The sequence below is a fragment of the Pimephales promelas genome, chromosome 5 (assembly GCF_988280905.1).
Source record: "Pimephales promelas chromosome 5, fPimPro1.hap1.1, whole genome shotgun sequence".
In the NCBI taxonomy this organism is placed as follows: domain Eukaryota; kingdom Metazoa; phylum Chordata; class Actinopteri; order Cypriniformes; family Leuciscidae; genus Pimephales; species Pimephales promelas.
In genome coordinates, this window is record NC_142773.1 from 35,573,955 (window position 1) to 35,594,476 (window position 20,522).

At 38.8% G+C, this 20,522-nt stretch overlaps 1 protein-coding gene across 8 annotated transcripts in view; it reads left to right on the forward strand.

Moving 5' to 3' along the window:
* The window catches only part of ptprfb (protein tyrosine phosphatase receptor type Fb), a 213,093-nt gene that overhangs the window by 148,585 nt on the left and 43,986 nt on the right, over positions 1-20,522 (forward strand). For 5 of the 8 annotated variants that reach the window (XM_089131381.1, XM_089131382.1, XM_089131385.1 and 2 more), the window contains 5 exons: positions 6,214-6,240; positions 14,110-14,227; positions 15,382-15,960; positions 17,143-17,240; positions 17,711-17,967. In XM_089131381.1, coding sequence (XP_088987507.1) covers positions 6,214-6,240; positions 14,110-14,227; positions 15,382-15,960; positions 17,143-17,240; positions 17,711-17,967 — 1,079 coding nt within the window. The remainder of the gene's footprint in view (positions 1-6,213; positions 6,241-14,109; positions 14,228-15,381; positions 15,961-17,142; positions 17,241-17,710; positions 17,968-20,522) is intronic. The other 3 variants (XM_089131383.1, XM_089131384.1, XM_089131386.1) reach the window with 1 other exon arrangement.

Here is a 20,522-nt window from a genome sequence, read left to right on the forward strand (position 1 = left end):
AACTTGTAAACTTTGTTTAATGTCACAAGGTCAGCTGTTCTAAATATTTTTGACAGCTTACGAGACACATTTCTTGTGAATTTATTTATTTTATTTTATTTTTTTTTCTATTTTTGAGTATCTGACAGATGAACTACTGTTGACCTCTTTGCTCTCACAACACAAGGACACCTGCACTTGTCTCTTCCTCTTTGGCAAACAATTCACCGTAACATCTGAAGCATTGAGTCATTAACTGCGAACTGTGATGGTTTGTCCTAGGACGTGACTCATTCGCCTTCATTTTAACAGAAAGAAAAAAACAACGATAAAACATTTGCAAGACTTGCTGAGACGCATTAGTAAATATCAGATTTCTCAGACACAAAGATCCATACAAGCCTGTTTACTTTCACCTTGTGTCTCTTTTTTTTTTTCTCAGACATTGAAGATGTATCATAAGAATCCGGTTACGTTCATGTCTACATCTTTTTTCATTCTTTGACTCTTACTCGGAAAAAAATAGAATGTGTTGTTGCTTTGCTCTCTGTGATGTAACTGGCCAAGGAGAGCGAGTGAAGAAGGGAGAAAACATGTCGGAGAAGTGATGAAAATCCATTGTGTATTGTGTAACACTAATGGTGTGGCAGGGTGGTTGCAGAGTTGCTTTGATAAATGGCTTGTAGTGCGTTTTTGTCTTGACAAAGACCCGGATTTCTCAAGACATCCATTTTTGTTCTTCTGGGGGTTGCCAATTTTTAATGTGTGCCGTTTCTCTACCTCCTTCAGAGACTCTCTGACTCTAAAAAAACATGGGCTTCTGCATGAATGGGCTCCTAAAACATCTCAGAGGAAAGCAAGAGCACGTGTCATGTTTTTCATTTGCTCTTAGTGTGCATTACTGAACCAATTCAAACCATAATGGCCAAGCCACCAATTAACAATAACACTTGTGAGTTACAAAATGACTAGCTATCTACAAAACACCCACTTTCATTTGGTATTTCATAACATTGTAGTTGCAAAATATCCATATTTTACTTTATAATGTGATATATTTATGAAACTGGACTGAAGCATTACTGCAATTTTTGAGCAGACTTTTTGATAAAGTTCAGTATCCCAAGTTACATTTTTCTTTTTTTTTCTTTTTTAATTATCCTTATTTGTAATTGTTGCCATCATTTATAATGCATAAATTATAGCAATTAACTAGAACTTATAATGTCATAATGAAACAGAAGTTATTTCAATATTACAGCCGAGTAAAGAAAAAGGATCTGAATGCGACCTTCCAGTCAAGAAACGGGCATGGTTTAAGACGACTAAATGATTGGAGAAGTCTGCCATACAGTACGTCACCAGAGAGTCTCGTTTCATAAAGACCAAGTTGTGACATTTTTATGAAAAATTACAGTGTCGAAAAATGAAATGTATACTTGGTTGAAATGTTCACAGTAAGATGCATTTAAATTTCCATTTCACACTGACTTTAAGGTTTTATAAAGGCGGTATTACCTACAAAAGTAGCTAAAATGGTTTAGTAGCTTTTTTGGCAGTTGGTTAGCCAATTAGCATTTACTAATGTTTGATTTCACATTGAAGTTCATATCAAGGCACTGTCACAATCTGATCCCGATATTTGTCTCACTCAGAGCAACTTGAGAAGCCTCTCTCTCATCTGTCTCATCTGAAAAGCTGGGAAACCAGAAATGCACTTGTTTGTCCGTGGGTGGGTTAAATGCATTTTCTTTTCAAAGAAGGCCAGACTAGGAACCCACACACTACCCTCAGTCTAAATTTAACTGAGAGATTGAGTTAATTGATCCATTCCAGTGTGCCACCACTGCCACGAGAGCCGAGCAAGTGGCCGTTAGAGAGGCACGTCAACCTTTCCATGAAGAATCTCCAACAAATCTGCACGAGTGTACCCTCCAATTATAGCTGTCACTCTTCTGCGTTGTATGGTTAGGATCCTGTTGCATCAGTTGTGGATGTTAGATAGAAGAGGGAATTAGGAAATGACAGATGTAGCGAGAGATCGGAGCTGTGGCTGGTGCAGCTTTTAGAGAACAAGGACCTGACCTGGTAGCCAAAACATAGAGGGTTTGAGCCCAATAAAAGCCGCGTTTCCACCGCAGGAACTTTCCCCAGGAACTTTGGGGTGGTACTCGGTGTGTTTACACCGCAGGAACCAGGGTCTAAATGAAGTTCCGGGTAAAAATTTCCCCCCCAGAAAGTCCCTGCTGGTGATATAGTACTTTTTCAGAGTTCGGGAACTTTCGGGGTGGGATTTTTGTGTTGAACATGCTGATTGGTTCTCACCACTTGTTTTTTCTGCCCGATGGCACGCGTTCATCCCATCCATCTCACGGTCAATGTCCGCTGATAACAAACGTCTACTTTTATATCTAGCATTACAAGCTTTCCGAAGACGCTTTCGGTGCTCGTCTCATTTCTTCCGTTTTGTTAATTACCTCGTTAGTGAACCAACTGCGCACAAAAGCAGCACAGCTTGAATCTCCTCCATACAAAATTCAAAACGCACTCAAAACAAACGCGCAGACTGGGAGGAGCAGTCGCACGCAGTTCAACGTCACTATAATCTTCCCGTCCTGGACCAGTACTTTAGTCCGCGGTGTAAACGCAGTAAGCAAGCGGTCTGGGGCAAAAAAAGTTTCAGTGAAAAAAGTTTCTGGGACAAATAGTTCCTTGTAATTGCGGTGGAAATGTGGCTTATGTGGGATTTATAAACTACCACCATCTTGTCATTGAGTCCTGGGTGTCTAAACCTGCCCCTGGTGGGTCAACGTCCTGCAGAGTTTAGCTCCAACTTGCCCCAACAAACTTGCCCAGAAGTTTCTAGTATGCTTGAAGACCTTGAATAGTTGGTTCAGGTGTTTTTATTTGGGGTTGTGGGTTTGTATTAGGTTGGTGAGTTTCACTGTCTACGTACCCATTGGTAGTTGCCACATCCCATCACTGTATGTTTGCATAAAGTAAATGTTGTGTTGCTAACGGTTGTCGCTTATATCATCTCAAGTCAACTCGCTTTGAAAGTAAATGACTTCTGATCTCTTTGTCGCTGCAAATTGCTGTCACATGAAAGACTCTATAAGACTCTGAAAGCATCTGCTTTATGAGTAAAGTGAATGTTAGATTCATACAGCAATTCTGAAGAAAAAAAAAACACTTTGGCCTCAGTGGCCCCATGAAGGAGAGAGAGGAGAGCCCTTTATTTCCCATGATTAATATCAGCACCATCTTGGCCTTTCATCTCTTGTTCTCCAACAGGCTTTATCCGACACGCAGACTTCCATTACTATTTTAATATCCCGACTGAAAATTGCCTTATTTGGCTCCAGCTGAAGATTCCTATCAGTTCTGACCTGTTTTCTCTGCCCTCTGAAGCATTTTAATAAACTAGGCTAATTTATTCATCTAGCATTCAAAGAGAATGATTCAGAGGAGATCATTTTGGGAAAACAAAGGCCTGTACGCTTAACAGAGGCTAAAGTGCCATGTGGAAAACTGCAACCCATTAAGAAAGCTGATAAGCGGAAAAGTGTGTTTATTTAAAGCTACACTGTGTAACTCTTTTAGTTTGTTCTTAGCTAAAAACTTAGTTCTTTCAAAAAAGATATGCTCATTAATGTATATTTACTTCGTTTAAGTTATAAAGTATTCTCGTGAGTGTATAATATGCCATTGAAAATACATACGGGTAAGGGGTTCTAATGTCGGTCGCCATGTTGCCCCTCCATCTTGAAAGTACATTAGCCAAAGAGGGACATAACCGTTAATTCAAGCTTCGCCTTTCGCGTTTACCTTTGAGTTAACACTCATGGACGAGGTCGAACTGGAAGCCATGTTAATCTTGGACTACATTGGCCACCGTAGGAGTTAAAACGAAGTCGGAATTGAGAGGAACAGAAACTAATATTCACTGGATGGTCATATACCTTTTCACCGCTAGATGGGGCTAAAAATCACACAGTGTAGCTTTAAGCATATGTTTCTTGTTTCGGTGCTCTGGTGGGATCTTGTTGTTTGAATGTAGAGCAGGAACAGCCCGTTCTCATCCCAAGGCGTCATATACTGACGCTTTTGACATTTCGTCTACATCCAAAGCACATGGCAACCTTTAGCGTCAATATGAGACGCAGATATATATGGGCCAGAAGGCGCCTACTAGTGGTCTAACCCTAACCCTACCCCAAAACCTACCATAACCGAACACAGCTCGGTGCGTGTTATATTGACGCCAAAAGGTGCAATTTGCGTTGGATTTAGACGTGTCACTATATGACGCCCTAGGTTGTGAATGCGTTGGAAGGAACTTTGGTGGCTTTTCTGTCCCCTTTAGATGTCTTTTCGTATGTGCTAACTGCTACAGTAAGTGCCCGTTGGTACTGTATCTACGCTGCAGCACCATGCACGATTAATAGGACAGTTTAAATCAGCGCTTTAGAAGGAGTCCATTGAGGCGGAAGTGAATGCAGTAAAACGTCGATGACTAAATGATTGAAGTACAACTCTTAAGTGCAGACCTGAAGGGTTAGAAGCGCTCCCCGGCCCATTATATCTGATCAATGTTTCAGCCTCCACACTTTCTACTCAACTTATCAGCGTGACTTCAGCTCCTCGCCGAGAAAGCTAATGACGGGCGGTCAGGCCTCCAGGCAGTCGTGCCCTGGGTAAAGTCATTGTTATTGGACTTTTAGGAAGGCATGCCCTGGGCAAAGCTGGTGGATTCTCGCGCGTTGTCAGGTGCTTTTAAAATCGTCCATGAGACTCTCACCTCTGAGCCGCCGGCGGGCTAACAAGACACCACATATGCCAGACGCTATCCTATAGGATCGGCCGTGTGGGAAGCGGTGTGTTAGGGAATCAGACTGAAATATCGGCCTCCATCTAGTCTGCTAATGATACTGTTATGTAATATATACACAGATCTAGATCTAGCAATTGTACGATGTGGATGAATGTTTGCAGACTGATCTAATGTAGAAAATTACAGTGTGGGGGTCTGCACACTGATGCTCTGACGCGCTTCACTGCACTTTGCAGATTCTCGGCTAGAAAGGAGCAATTTCTTTTTTTTCTTCCCGAAGAGGAATATCAACTCCGGTTGAGTTGGCTGCTCCACGCTGGCTTCTCGGTCCAGGGAAGATTTGATGCATGTGTGAGGATTCAGTAAGAGAAAGCAACGGTTGTGGGGGCTCACTGTCAGTAAGGTTTGATGTCACCTAGCTCAGCTTGGCAATGTAATGGAGGCAATGGGATTTCATGCTGAACACCACCAGGAGACTCGCACCAAGAAACAGGCTTTTAATCTGTATGGGATTCACTTACAGTCAAAGAAAAAAGTTATTTAAATTAAAAACGTAATTTTCCTGTCGCTCTTGGAGGAAAATGTGAGGAATTTAGTCTAATCAATATCATATCAATGCTCTGGTATCGGTATCTCCCTGTAAGGGCCAAAATGTCTGTAAATGTAAAATGAGGCTTTTTTGTGCAACACAAATGTGTCGGTGAGCTAAAATTAGTGATACAACATTAAAATTTTGGCAGGAACCGATAAGATGAAGATTACTTCTGGCAGATTTTAAAATTTTATTATTTTTTTCAAAATAAAATCAAAGCATTTAAAAAAAAATAAAAAATCAGCTGCACAATTAAATATATAATATCAACTGACACTGAAATTAAATCATCACCAATATTGTGTGCTTCCTTGGATACAATTAACACAATTGCTTAAATTATACGTTGCATGTAACAAGGCAGTGTATGTGTGTTAAATGTTTTGGATTGTACGATATTTCTGTCCGTCATTTGGAGGTCAGTTTTCAGGTTTCTAATGAATGCAGCACAGGTAAGTGTCTCTAAATTGCAATATTTGCAACCATGCTGAGACTAAAATGTTCTTGCACCAGGTGTAAGTGGTGCAATAGTTGTCATTTCTTTCTCCCACAGAGCGACGTAAATGAAGCACCTTGCCTTTGTTAGCAGTATATAACTGCTCCTTTTAATAGAAATGATCCAGTGTCGAATGTGAAATGTTGTCATCTCCACCTCCACCCTTCTCTGTCTCTGTAGCATGTCACTGTTAACGCTATGTGTTCATCTGTAGATGAGAGAAAAAAAAGGTAGCGATGCTTTTTTTTTCTCCCCAGTAGTGCCATCTCTGATTCATTTTTCCCCTCTCATCTGTCCTGTGTTTTCCATCAGTGGAAAATTGAGGAGTCCACGGAATATGTGAGTAACTCAAGTGTGAGCGGGTTGTTTGTGGCATTGGGATGTGTGTTCATCTTTCGCTTTTTCCTCTATCGCTTGGCTTTTCTTCCTTTAATACTAACATTTCTCTTTGTAAGGAGGGGTTAACAGTTTGATTGAACTCCTTCTGTGTGCTTGATATGAATTTGGACCAAGCAGCTTGTAGAAAAGGGGGGAAATGAGGGAATAGACACCATTTAGCATCTTTTTAGCACTGTTGCAAACATATCGCACACACACACACAGAAAATACCAGAATAAATTGCAGCATTTTCAGCATTACTGCAGGTCTCCCACTAATGCACTGTATTTACTAATGGTAATGATGCCGCATGCTCTAAAGGTCTGGCCCCTGAGAGCACATTTCACTGACAGTGTAATGACTGCGCTAATGACTTCTAGCATAGCAAGTAAACGTTATTCACTCGCACACAATCACGCGCGTGCAAATATGGAAGGGACCATCACTATTAGAGCACTAGTTAAACATTTCCTAAATAATAAACACTCACTCGTACTGCGATGACAAATGTGCAGACGAACACACTTGACTAGAGAGATGGAAGAGACGGTTTATTGAAACTGAGATGTACTGATTTAAGTAGTTGTATGAATGAATGCTTTGTCTGCTGTTCTTGACTTGTGGTTATTATAATCGCAAGAGAATTTTTAACTTTAGTCATTTGTTTAATTGTCGGCTGTTTATATGGTGACTTATATGATTTTGACTCTGGAGAGATTTTGGAGCTGTTTTATCAGTTATAAGTTTGGGGTCAGAGCGATTATTAATTAATTTTATTTATTTTTTTAATAATTAGAAAATTCAGCTTTGCCATCACAGAAATCAATTACATTTTACAAAATATTCACATTGAAAACAGTTAGTTTAAATTGTATATTTACAATAAGTATTGCAATATTTCACTATACTGACATTATTGATCAAATAAATGCAGCCTTGGTGAACATAAGACTCTTCTTTCAAAGACATTTTAAAAAAAGAAATTCTTAAATCTTTTTGAAAAAATAAAAAAAGCTAAAATGCATTATAGTAAGGGCTTACAGTTCTGATAATTATTTCAAAATAAACCCAAGCAGTTTAAAAACCAGAGTTTATTTTATGAAGCTAACTCTACATTTTCCCACGTATTACATTAGCCATGTTTCCATCCACTTGGAAAAATCGTCAATCGAATTATCTGAAATTCGGTTAAAAAACTCATGCGGATAAAGCTGGTGAAAGTGTGTTTCCATCCAACGGCTTTAAAGCGAATAAAAACCTGTACGTAATGACGTCACATGCTGTTTTGCGATCAAATTGGTATATCGAATTGATTTGAGACATTTTAAGGTGTTTCCATTCATTTTCGCACTGAATCGAACAACATTCAAGCAAACTTTTGCGAACAAAGTTTTGTTAGACAAAACGGATCGCGCCATCTACCAAAAAATGATCAATATTTCACAAGTTGAAGGCTAATAATGCTTATGTGCAAGCTGATAGCGACATATGAATGGGATAATGTATGCGAGGCGGTTGTTGTATTCGCCTCACAACCGCCTCGCTATATATTATCCTGCTTATTACATATAAATCAACCAAATAAATAAATAAATCAATCATTTGACACAAAATATTGACTTAAAAACGACTTTATTGATTTAAAAACGAGTATTGCTTCTGCTAAAGAAATTTGTCTGTTCCGTCTCTGAACTGCGTCCATGGCAACGGTGTGTTATACTAGCAGCGTCGCAGTCTGTTAACTAGAAATAACAGACCACATTCTACATTACAATTCAACCAAGCCACGTAAAAATAAGCAAAACTAACCCAAGAAAACAACGACGCTATAAACATTGCTATGATGATGCGATGCCGATGCACGTATGCAGTGGCGGTTCTACTTTGAATTACACCCAGGGCGAGACCCCCTTCGAGCACCCCCCCCCCCCCCCCAAAAAAAAAAAAAAAACAACCAACCAAAAAAAAAAAAAAACACCCCAAAAATAAAATCACATTCCGTTCATTTAAAAAACACAGTTAACCTAATAGAATCCAGTTATTTTGCTAGATTAATCTAACTTTAAAGGGAGGAAGTAACCATTAGCGCATTGGTTATTGCCTTGAATTATGTGCATGGCACACTTTTAGTTATGACTTGTTAAAGTATACTTTGTCACTAAATGGAGTTTTTAAAAGTAAAATCGTCAGAGAGACACTTAGGCCTATTTAGTAACACAATACTTATCTCTTAAATAATTTTGAACAGCTATCATATTAACAACTATCCAAACTGTTATAGACCTAAAATAGCTTTTGTAGCCCTATGTCACTCTTAAAATGTCAGAGAAAAGGACAGAATCAGAGATTATTTAGAAAATAGAAAATTGTACTCTGCATTTTATAGGCTACTAAAGTTGATCATTATGTAAATTTTTTTCATTTCATATAGTGACCAACATGATCACATACACAGAATCTTGTTCAAAAAGCCTAATACACAATGAAATCAATTCACCAAGTTAATAACATTAAAGATTTGTTTTTAAGGAGTGTCTTTTATCTTACCTACTAAACATTAAAAAAAGGTTAACACAAAAGATTTAAAAAAATATAAACCTCATATTTCAGCATTCAATCATCTCTATAAAAAGAATGAGTCAATAAAGATACATTCCTGACATTTATAATGCACAGTAGCTGATCTTTTATTATTGATAGTAAAATTCGGTCCGATTTCCCCATGGCTGCCGTTGCTATACAACCATGCACTGCGCTCTCCACAATGGCAGAGAAGTTTTAGTAGCTATTGTGTTTCCACCACAGAAAAACGCTTGCTGAAGCTCTGCTAAAAGATTTCTTTACGGAGAAGAGAAAAAAACCCAAGTGTTTGGGTGCACGTGCACTCCCATACTGATAAGATTATGAGCGCGCCTCCCGCGAGCGCGTAATGAGCGCGCTTCCCGTGCGCCTAATCGCCTATTTGAAATAACGACCTCAAGCGCGCAAAAGACGCGATACGTGAACTAATCAAGAGACCCCCTTGATATCGCTTCTGTGCACGGCACCTTCTCAGCAAGCAGGGGCGCCATCGCCAATAATTGAATTGAAATGATAAAAAATAGAAAACCTTCGCGGGACAGAGGATTTTTTTTAACTGCTCGTGCCGCCCCCCATGTGACATGAAGAAATGCCGCCCCGGGCGACTGCCCGGTTCGCCCGTGCCTAGAACCGCTACTGCACGTATGCCCGACGACAGCGGAGGTGACTGTGGTTTGGGAACGAGCGCTCAATCAGTTCTGGGAGATCGTGGTTCACGGAAACCCTTTGGTTGAAGCATCTTTTTGCTTTGTCCACTTACATCTGTCTTTGTTGACATCCGCCATGTGTGCGCAAACAGACTGGCCGGAAATGAACTCGTCTTCTGACGTCTTGCAACCATAAAAGGGCATAAAACTTAATCGCAATTCATTATTTATTCGGCAAATAACGTTTCCATCAGCTTTTATCGCATTAGCCGTATATCGATCAAGAGAAAATTCGATGAGACTGAACGTATGTCATTTGAGTCGATTTTCATGAAATTTCATCGAATTTTACTGTTTCCATAAGGCTTTTTTCATTCGATATCACTTAATTCGGATAAAAACGTGTCGATGGAAACATGGCTATTGTTACTCACCAAATAAATAAATGGATAGAAAATATTGTATTTTTGTTCAAATAATTATCTAAGAAGAAAACTGTTGCCTGGAACAGTAGTTTCATTATACTATTATTATATATTTGATTGCAGAATGCTTTGATTAAACAATTTTAAGTGTTCCAGGAAACTACTGTATGTGAACAACATTAATTTTCATTACAGTTATGTGTTTCAATACCGAGCCATAACAAATATATCACTTTCTATCGTTTTTGCTTGCTCTTTTAAATTTTGGCTTTTTGCGTTTGGAAGCATAGAAAGGGATATTAATAGAGAAGTTAAAATCTGCTTGGCCCCTTCTCTGATGACTGAATTGGCGCTGAATGATGTTACCAGCTTTCAGCAGAGGGACTTGTTCAGGGTTAGGTGTGCTGTGAGTGTTGAAAACCAGTGAAGCCTGACTGGAGAGGGAAAGCTGTAGATAACAGTCAGCTTTCAACACTACAGCTCTTTGAGAATGTAGGTGCGTGTTGTCCGTGAACATGCCTTTGTGTGAATGTGGGTTTCGTTGTTCCAGAGTTTCCTCAAAAGATTCTTATAGTTGCGTGACAGCCCACTACAGTTCACGGCCTGGCTTGCGTTATGCTGGTAAATCCTCTTACAGCCTAGATTTGGAGCATTAAAATGGAGCCCGAAGAATTGGGCGCACTTCAGTTACCAGTGTCGTTTTCCTCCCGTTGAAGCCTGACCCCATTTCTCAGTCCGCCCATCTCTGTGCCAGCAGACTGGCTGCCGTCTCTCTGGAGCCCTGCTGTTAGCGACCGCACCTGCTCCGCTGCCACCTGCCTGGAAAACATTCAGCAGGGGCCAATCGCTTGCTTCCGCCAAATTGCTTTCCTTTCCCTCTCCCATGATTCAGGGCTGTCTGGCAGCCTGTCAGCGAACTGGATTCCTGGAATCTGGGATTCATACGTGTTAACACAAGGATTCACACCTGACCTGGTGACCTCGAGCTGTCACAGTTAGGTGTGTGTATTTGTGTACAAGTCGAGGTTGGCCACCAGATTTTTTGTATCTCTGATGTTGGCTGTGGTTATGCGGTAACATGCCCTTGAAAAATTAACCATGGAAAAAAAACTGTTTTAAAGTTGTTGTTTTTTAAATGATTCATTTATTCTTTATAATAACAACAACATGTGAGATCAAGTAAACGCCACAAATCAATCGTCACGCATAGATTTTGTTCTGCTTGTAGCCTTCAATCGGTTCATGGGGTCTATACGACCCCAATCGACTTTTACTTAATAAAAAAAAAGTTTCCTTCATCTCAGTGGAATAAGATTTTGTGACTTTTCACACATTATCTATCTATACACACACACACACACACACAAAAAAAACTGGGCTTGATTCAGTTGTTCTGAAGGTATATAAAAAAATGTTTACACTTCTGGTCTTCGGGGTTAATATGACCCCACATTGAAATGAATGGGAAATGTGAAAAAAACTAAATATATTTTCTTTTTTTGTGTGTCAAAAAAAAAAAAAAATCCAGCATAAATCTGAAAATGTTTACACAGAAATGAAGGCCTAGTAATAGAGCATAAATGCAATGTATGCTAATGGTATAGTTGAGGAATTGTGTGGTATATGGATACAAAAGTACTTTATATCTCCAAAAACACAGCATTAATGAATAGATGAGAAGTAAACAAAAATAATGATATATTATTTTTATGATTGAAAATGTATATTTTTTTGTACAATTACTCAACCAATTGTTGGGAGCCCAGAAGTGTAAACCGTAAACGAAGACCACTTGAAGGTTAAACACCATTCGCAAACATTGAGACTATCATACACCCGCCGCAATGCAGCGCCAAGCGTGGCGCGTGTGTTTTTTGTTAGTCTCAGCCTGACGCACTTATCATTTTCACGTCCTGTCCACGTTGTTTAAATAGCTAATGCATTGCGTTTTCAAGCGCTTTGTTGGAGTGTTGCTATTTTGAGGCATCTGAAAAAGACTGCGTCATTGGGACAACCATGCGCCGGCCATTTTTTCCCCCTGTCGTTAGGCTATCAAAAGTGGATTCGGACAGACCCTAACCGCACTTGCGCCCTGAGCTTTAGACCATGAGCTTGGATCGTTAAAATAGGGCTCTTAGTGTCAGACCCATAATAAAACACCCAACATCTGTATTAAGAATCTTCATTTAAGCCATTTTTTCAAAGGTGAGAAACTCTATTAATTTTTCTATTCAGAGGTACCATCAACACATTATGGAAGTGTGCTGCTCTTCTCACAGATGACATTGATTATCTCTTGACAGCACAGAGACTCGCTGGTGTCAGCGTGTGACATCTGTGCACTTCTGTGTTATTTATTCTAGCAATCAGCCATTTTGAAGGTTGGCGTCAGCTGCTAGCTCACTACTGTAGTGTGACTGTGTGTATAGAGCATATGCATAGAGAAGAAACAACCCTATTAAAATGGCTTTCCATTAATCTCACCTGGTTCCATTAAAAGAAGTTTAGCTTAACATTAATAGTAAGTTATTAAATATTGTTTGGATGACGAAAACTTTAAAAATGTGAGAGCAGTAAGTGTAGATGTGACATGAATTTACATTTGATTTATTAACACACACACAAAAAAAAACTACCTAGTTCCTACTTCTGTTCTCTGTGAGTGCGAGCTGATCCCTTTGCTCAAAAAAATTGATAAAAGAGCACTCCCAAAATGAGAGACGAAAATGCAATTGCTTTGCCTATAAAAAGTAATTTTGTGTGATTAAAGTAAGGAATAAACGCTCAAACTTAAAAAGGTAATTTAAATTTATCCAATCATGTACATATTATCCCATGTTCCCCTTCTCTGGGGCTTCTGTGGGATAGGAAACCAAAACAATCCTCTGTTTAAAAAAAGAAAATTGTGAAACAGTGGGCACTTATTGCTTGAGTATTAATGTAATTAAAATCTTAATTAAAGAAGAAACTCAGTGAAGGCTTTCTGAAAATGCTAATGAGAAGCTTTTAAATCCCGTTTGCAATATAGGAGTCTGGTATTTTTGTGTGTGGTGGGTGAACATATGCTGTGTTGTGACCTTGGTTTATTTCCATGTGTGTATTTAAGTGTGGTTGAGCCTGTACTCATTAATTAGTGTGTGTGTGAGGATTTTCAGCACATCATTTGCAGGTAACCCTGCAAGTACTCTAAGAAGAGATTACCTGAGTTACTGTAGGCTTTACAGACATTATTCCTCATTAAATGTTTCTTCAGTAAACTTAATTTTCTATTCATATAGCTAATTCATGTTGAAAGGACGACCAATAGCAGCGCATTAATGATGCACAGTTTAGGAGTTTTTAAGGGGCTGTTCACATGACACAGTTCTCAATTAAAAATGTAAAACTTGTAAAAATTGTTTTGGGGACCCTAAAATGCAAACTTTTTGAAAGCGATACTGTTATTGTCGCCGTGTAAATTGCAATGCAAACACGTGCATTTTACTAAACGGTGACCTCATGCACATGCACAAGTGTTTCTTTACAAAGTTACATCGCCAAATGCTGGCATGGCAGCACAACACAGCGTTTTTAACGGCAAGTGAAAATATTGTGTTTTAACCCTAATCAAGACTTTGTTTGTGCATGTGTTCCTACACTTGCTTGCGTGTGCTGTGTTTCACATTCTCTGTTTCTTCCTTTGGTTTGTGAGTTTGTTCAAATGCTCACACAGGTTGATGTCAATCAGATGTGTCAGTGTTCCAGTTGTGTACACCAGCTAATTTGTGAACTAATTTGACTTTTTAGGGGGACCATTGAAACTCCATTTTACAAAATAGGGGGGAATCATTCAAATGTCTGGCAAATTGCTGACAGTTGTCCTCGTAAAAACGTTTTGTCACTGGTGTAAAGCAAGAAGACTGACACCCATGGTTGAGCTGCTTTGTTCTTCTCTTTGTGGCTTGGAAGAGCTTCTCATAGAAAAAGCTTTTCAAAGCCTTTTGGAGTTCTTGTTTGTATGTCCAATGTGAAATTTAAAGATGTGTTTTAAAAGGGAGGTTGTAAATGGTTAAGCATTGGGGTGTGTTTGGTTTATTGGAGGGTTTATGATCAGTGTCTGCCAGTGGGGATGGCATGAGGGCGTCTCTAGATAATGCTGCCTTGGCATCTTAGGCATCATGCTGTTTCCGTTTAACAGGAAGCTGTGATCACTGGACTTCTCTCTGAGACCTCTTACTCTGTTACCGTGGCAGCGTACACAACCAGGGGCGATGGGGCGCGCAGTAAAGCCAAAGTCATCACCACCACCGGAGCAGGTAGAAACTCACACTCTACACTCGACTGGCTTCACACTCTAAATTCACCCTGATTACTTTCCTAATGCATGCTTCTGGTCTTAGTCTGCATGATTCATTGGTGCACATTGTTCCAAAAACGAATTGTAAATCTAAATATAATAGCTTATTTTCTTCTCTACGGCTATCACCTGCTGCTATATTCCACTGAATGCCCTCTTATGTTTCAGAGTAAATCACATTACAGGTTTCATATTGACTTTAAATCCTGAATGTGACACTTGAGGTTTTCAGTGATAATTCAATGTACAATGTAGACTTCAATCAAAAGCAGCTTTTGCAAGACCTTTCCTAAGGATGTAAATAGATGGGAAAAGCTTTTTTTTTTTACTATTATTATTAAATATTTAAAATATTATAGAATTATGGTCAATATGAAAAGGCATTTGCAACTAATTTTAGTTATATAAATTTAGGGTTGATAAGAAGTCACTTAATAACTTAAATTTAAAATAATTTAAAATAAATGTTTTGTATTGTAATATGTTTTAAAATGCTATTTATTCCTGTGATTGCAAAGCATCATTACTCCAGTCTTCAGTCTTACATGATCCTTCAAAAATCATTTTAATATGATGATTTTGTGCTCTAGACACATTTATTACTATCATTATTAATGTTGAAAGTGTTAATATTTTATTTTGTTATATTTAACCGTGATTAACATTATAAATGTCTTTAGTGTTGTTTTTCCAGCAATTGTAATGCATCTTTCCTGTATAAAATTATTATTATTATTTTAAATCTTACTGACCTCAAACATTTAAATGGTAGTATATATTATATATTATATTTTATTTTATATATATTATTATAATATATATATATATATATATATATATTATATACAATATATATATATATATATATATATATATATATATATAATTTATTATATATATTTTTTTTTTCTTATAATATATATATATATATATTATATTATATTTTATTTAAAGACTACTTGCCAAATACAAGTAGCCTGCTATGCCAGAATAAGAGGATGGTTTTAAACATTTAAAAAGTTATCAAAGATATTGTCTATAATCTAAAAATGTCCCTGCACAATAACCCTCTCTTCAACCGTGCTCCACAAATTCTCCTTCTACCCCCCTCAGTGCCTGGTAAACCCACCATGATCATCAGCACCACCGTCGGCAACACGGCTCTCATCCAGTGGCAGCCTCCCAAGGACATGGTGGGCGAGCTGATGGGCTACCGGCTGCGGTACAAGCACCTGGAGGAAGAGAACTATGAAGTCCGTGAGTTCGGACGCAACGACGACCACCACACCGCCACAGACCTGCACAAGGGCGCCACCTACAGCTTCCACCTGAGCGCCAGGAACCGGGCAGGAGCCGGAGAGGAGTACGTAAAAGAGATCAGCACTCCGGAGGACGTGCCCAGTGGGTTTCCCCAAAACCTGCGCGTCGTGGGCTTAACCACCTCCACCACCCGCCTGGCCTGGGAACCTCCCATCCTGTCTGAGCGCAACGGCCGGATCACTCAATATTTAGTGGTGTACCGCGACATCAACAGCAAACAGAACAGCACCAACCGCACCAATGAAACCCAGATGACCATCCAGGGGCTTCAGCCAGACACCACCTATGATATTCGTGTGCAAGCCTACACCAGCAAGGGAGGGGGTCCCATAAGCCCCAGTATCCAGAGCAGGACCATGTCTACATCACCTGGTTGGTGTTTACACTCCATGGCTTGCGTTAAATCGCTTAAACAATTCACACAGAGGGATCACTGTGCCAGGCCTCAGATAATTACATTGCACCATCTGTAACATAATTATAATGCACCCTATACAGTATATTTAATGATGCACAACACACCTATTCATGTTCCAAGAAAGATTGTGTCCAGAAAACAACACCTGACCATGTTCGTTTCTGTCTTAACACGATTGACCTCTAGATGAAATCTTTGTCCACTGGTCACAGAGAAATCGGCAGATAACCAACTAATTATTTTTTGCCGCAATAACACATGCTTGAAACAACACAGCCATTTTGTCATGCTAAGACCATAATAAATGTGCTGTGTAATATAAATTATATTATATTCACATTGGGTGGTCTGTTTTAAAGGGATACTCTACTTTTTTTGGGAATAGGCTCATTTTACCACTCCCCCAGAGTTAAACAGACAAGTTTTACCATTTTCGAATCCATTCAGACGATTTTCAGATATTTAGAAGAATATCAGTAACCAGACAGTTTCTGGTCTCATTGACTTCCATAGTATATATTTTTTTTCCTACTATGGAAGTCAATGAGACCAGAAACTGTCTGGTTACTGATATTAAACAAAAATGAAACAAAAAATTAGATATGAAAAAAGTAAACAAAAATTAGATATGTCGCTGAAATAAGTTAAAGTTGCAATACTAAAATGACTACAACTGAAATAAAAATAATTAAAAAGTTTACAACTGCACATAATATTACTAAAACTTGACCTAAAACTAAAGAAATATAAAACAAAAGTATTAATTAATACTATAATAGTCTTTAAATAACACTGAGCAGAATAGCATTAGCATTATCCTGTAGCTGAGGAAAGTATAGTCACAAATGCTTTGTATTGTTCTCAACAACTATGCTGATTTTATAGTTAACACTAAAGCTTTTACTGGAAATATTCAGACAGGGGCTTTATCTGTTTGTTTATTAAAAATGGATTCACAATACCGTAAGTACTTTTATTGCAGTGTCAGTAATTTCACGCAACAAGAGATTAGTAAACAGTCCTTTTTAGCCAATTTCAGAAGCTCTGTTTCGCTTTAAATGTTGCCTTATACATAATGCATTGCAAACCCAGAGCTTTGAATAATGTTTACACAATCCCTGTTTTCTCCCCAATAGCATTTGCCACAAGTTTTGGTGTCAAAGCTGTGATGAAAACCTCTGTCCTTCTCACCTGGGAAGTACCAGAAAATTATAAATCCCAAGCGCCTTTTAAGGTAAGGATTGACGTGCACAAACAAATGTTCCTCGTATTAAAAGATAGAATTCACAAGCATTTTTATTTATACTCTAGCATTTGGGAGTCTGCTGTATAATGGTCTAATTCTTGTACAGAATGGTTACGCTGCAGCAGATGTAAATGTAATTTTACCTATTAGATTTAAGTGCTCGTTCTGTAAATTCACATGTGGTTTTGTAAAATTGCAAGTCACGCTGTTGGCCTTCAGTGGACTCGACAGTTGTCTGTGTGGCGTCTGCATGCCAGCCCACTGGTATAAAACCATAATAGGAATATCCTGATGGGCCAAGCCCAGAAAACAGCACACTGTTTCCAACGCTAGTAGTGACTGCATGGGGATAAAGTCTGTTTATGCAATCAAGTTCTTTGTTGAAATGAAACGGAATGAAAAAAGCTCGATTTAGTGAGCCGTGCAACTGAGTGAAATGAAACCTCTCCCTCCTGTAGATCCTCTATAACCAGCAGAGTGTGGAAGTCCAAGGCAACCTCAAGAGGAAGCTGATCACGCGACTGCAGCCAGACACAGATTACTCCTTTGTGCTGATGAGCAGAGGGAACAGTGCTGGTGGTCTGCAGCAACAGGTTTCCATTCGAACTGCACCCGACCTGTTCAAAAGTAAACCTGTCCTGTACACAGCAGAACAGACCAATAATGGAAAACTCAGCATCAACCTGCCCAAAGTGCCCACCTCAGCTCCTGTCAGGTTAGTCCTCTAGCAATCTGACAAAACAAAGTGGGATGCCCTTTCAGTGGTGGGGAAAATAGGATGAAAGAAATATGAAACTTTATAAATAAATTTGATATTTATACAGGATATGACTTTCTTCTTCGAAGTTAGATTAAATAATATCCTGGCTCATCTCACCTTTGTAATGGCATTGAATAGAAGTTCCAAAAGGAGTTCCAGTGGGATTTGTGAGAAAAATATCCATGTTTTCATCGGACGTGCGTTCACAAGAGAGCCGAGTTCTGGCGGAAGGGTGACCTCTGACCTGACGTAGGACGTCGCTCCTCGTCTCTTATATCGGAATTCTCCACCATTTTTCTTTGAAACTTCTCATTTTAGACTTCTAATTCGTGACCTGCGTTTTGTTTTGCTCCATCCTCTGCGCTTCCACGTTCGTAAATTGCCAAATGTGTCGGGTCAGAAGTCATAAAGCTGGGAAGAGCCAGGATATTATTTAATATAACTCCGATTATGTTTGGCTGATAGAAGATTATGGGATGATTTTCATTTTTTTAGGTGCACTATTCACTTTATTTTTTATTTATTTTTTTCATTCAACAATTGCACAGGTTACATGAACATTCCTCTGCGTTATAAAAATAATGCATTGTGCAGTTTCCAACATTGCGGGTGTTTTAACATAAAACATAAACAAAGACTTACATCATCACATTTTGCCAAGGGTAGTACAGATTTACAAAAAGATATCAAATTGTTTACACACATTCACAGTTTTTGTTACCTTTTGATTAAGAGAATACTTAATCGTGTTGATATATTGCTTGACCTCATTGTTAAAAGCAATAAAAGAATGTGCAAACTTACATTTATGAATGTTAAATTTTACCAAGAGAATTATCAGATTAATATTGAAAGTTTCATTAGGCCTAGTCTTTGTTCTGTTGAGGTCATAAAGGCCAAAAAGAACATCCTTCCAAAATAACTTGAAATCTTTCTCAATTTTTTTTTTTTTTTACAATAAAATTACAAATGCCAGACCAGAGATTTTGGACAAAAGGGTATTGCCAAAACAAATGGGGAACTATTCCTTTATTAAAGGAGCTGTATGCAAGATGGTGGCCAAAACTGGTACTGCAATCACTTTCAAATTAGGGTGTAATTTCCTTCCCCCTTGACTTGAGGTTGCCAGATATGCTGCAGGATCCAGCAGGAACGCTTCCAATGGCAAGTGACGAGTCCTAAACGTTGAGTTTTTTTCTGTTAATTATTTATTTCGGATTTTTGTCACAAAGTATTTCGGATTCATATCGAGTTTTCGCAATGTTAGACTTTTTTTTTTTTATCCGATTCCGACACGTTTGTATCTGCAGCTTTGGTAACTAGAGAAGACCTGGCAACCCGAATGCCGCAACACTACTGACTCTGTGATTGGTAGATCGGTGGAGGGTGGAGCATCAGAACATGGCCGCACTACTGTTATAATCAGTGATATAAGTATTTGAAATGAACATGGTGACATATCAGGGAAAATTTATGATTAATTGAAATAAATTTCTTGCATACAGCTCCTTTAAAGCATTGCCTATAGTCATACTTATAAGTGGGCCATTGAGGTCAAATGTGAGATCTTGATTATAAATTTACTCTGTATAAAACAGAAATACATAGCTTACATAAGGTTTTGAATACTTCACGTATATAAAGAATTTTCAAAGCAGTTTATGTTTTTTTAAAAGTTTATTTGACATAGCACTCATCGTATTGCTGTGCATGTAAATGTACTCCTTCCCCTATTATTTAAACCTCATCAGCCTCATTCAGGTCAATGACGTCATGCTTTCCGTTCTGCAGTGTAGCTCACACACCATTACCATGCAATTAATCCCCCCCCCCCCCAAACTGAATGCTCAGACTGAATCTCCCCACCTCAGCAAACAGCCTTCCTGCCAACGCTGCAGATTCCAGCTGCTTTTCAACCCAAAGCAACGTCATCCTACTGTATTCAGCTTTACATTTGACCTTCTCCTGAAAAGAGATGGCTTCTTTTTTTTTTTTTTCAGACTGACAGAAGGTCCTTGTCAGACTCAAGTGACATTGGCGTGTTTCCGCTTCATTCTCATCCGAGCTGTGTGCTGAAGGATAAGTCATGATGGAACGCGTAGAAATCAATAGCGGAGAATGTGCCGACAGATAGGCTGTTTTCTCTCTCAGCTGAGAGGAAGATATATCTGAAAGTCTTGGTTTGAGATCACTTAGAGTGCACCCTGTCACGATGGAGGATATGAGCACGTCCTGCTCGTAGAAAGCAGACGCACTGCTCTGTTCCTGCCACAGAGAGCCCGTCGTTCCGGCTGAGTGCTCCTGCTTATGGATGGAGGCCCTTAAATGTGTCGTCATAATTTATGCATGAGAAAGGCCTCTAATGTCATTTTCGACACTTAATTTTTCATGAATGAGGAGGTAATGGAAGAAAAGTGGATTGTTTTTGTCCTTTGAGAGGAACATGTTGTTTCGGAGTCACGCTTTTCCACAGCCAATTATGTTCCCCGAAAAGAAATTAAACTCATCTG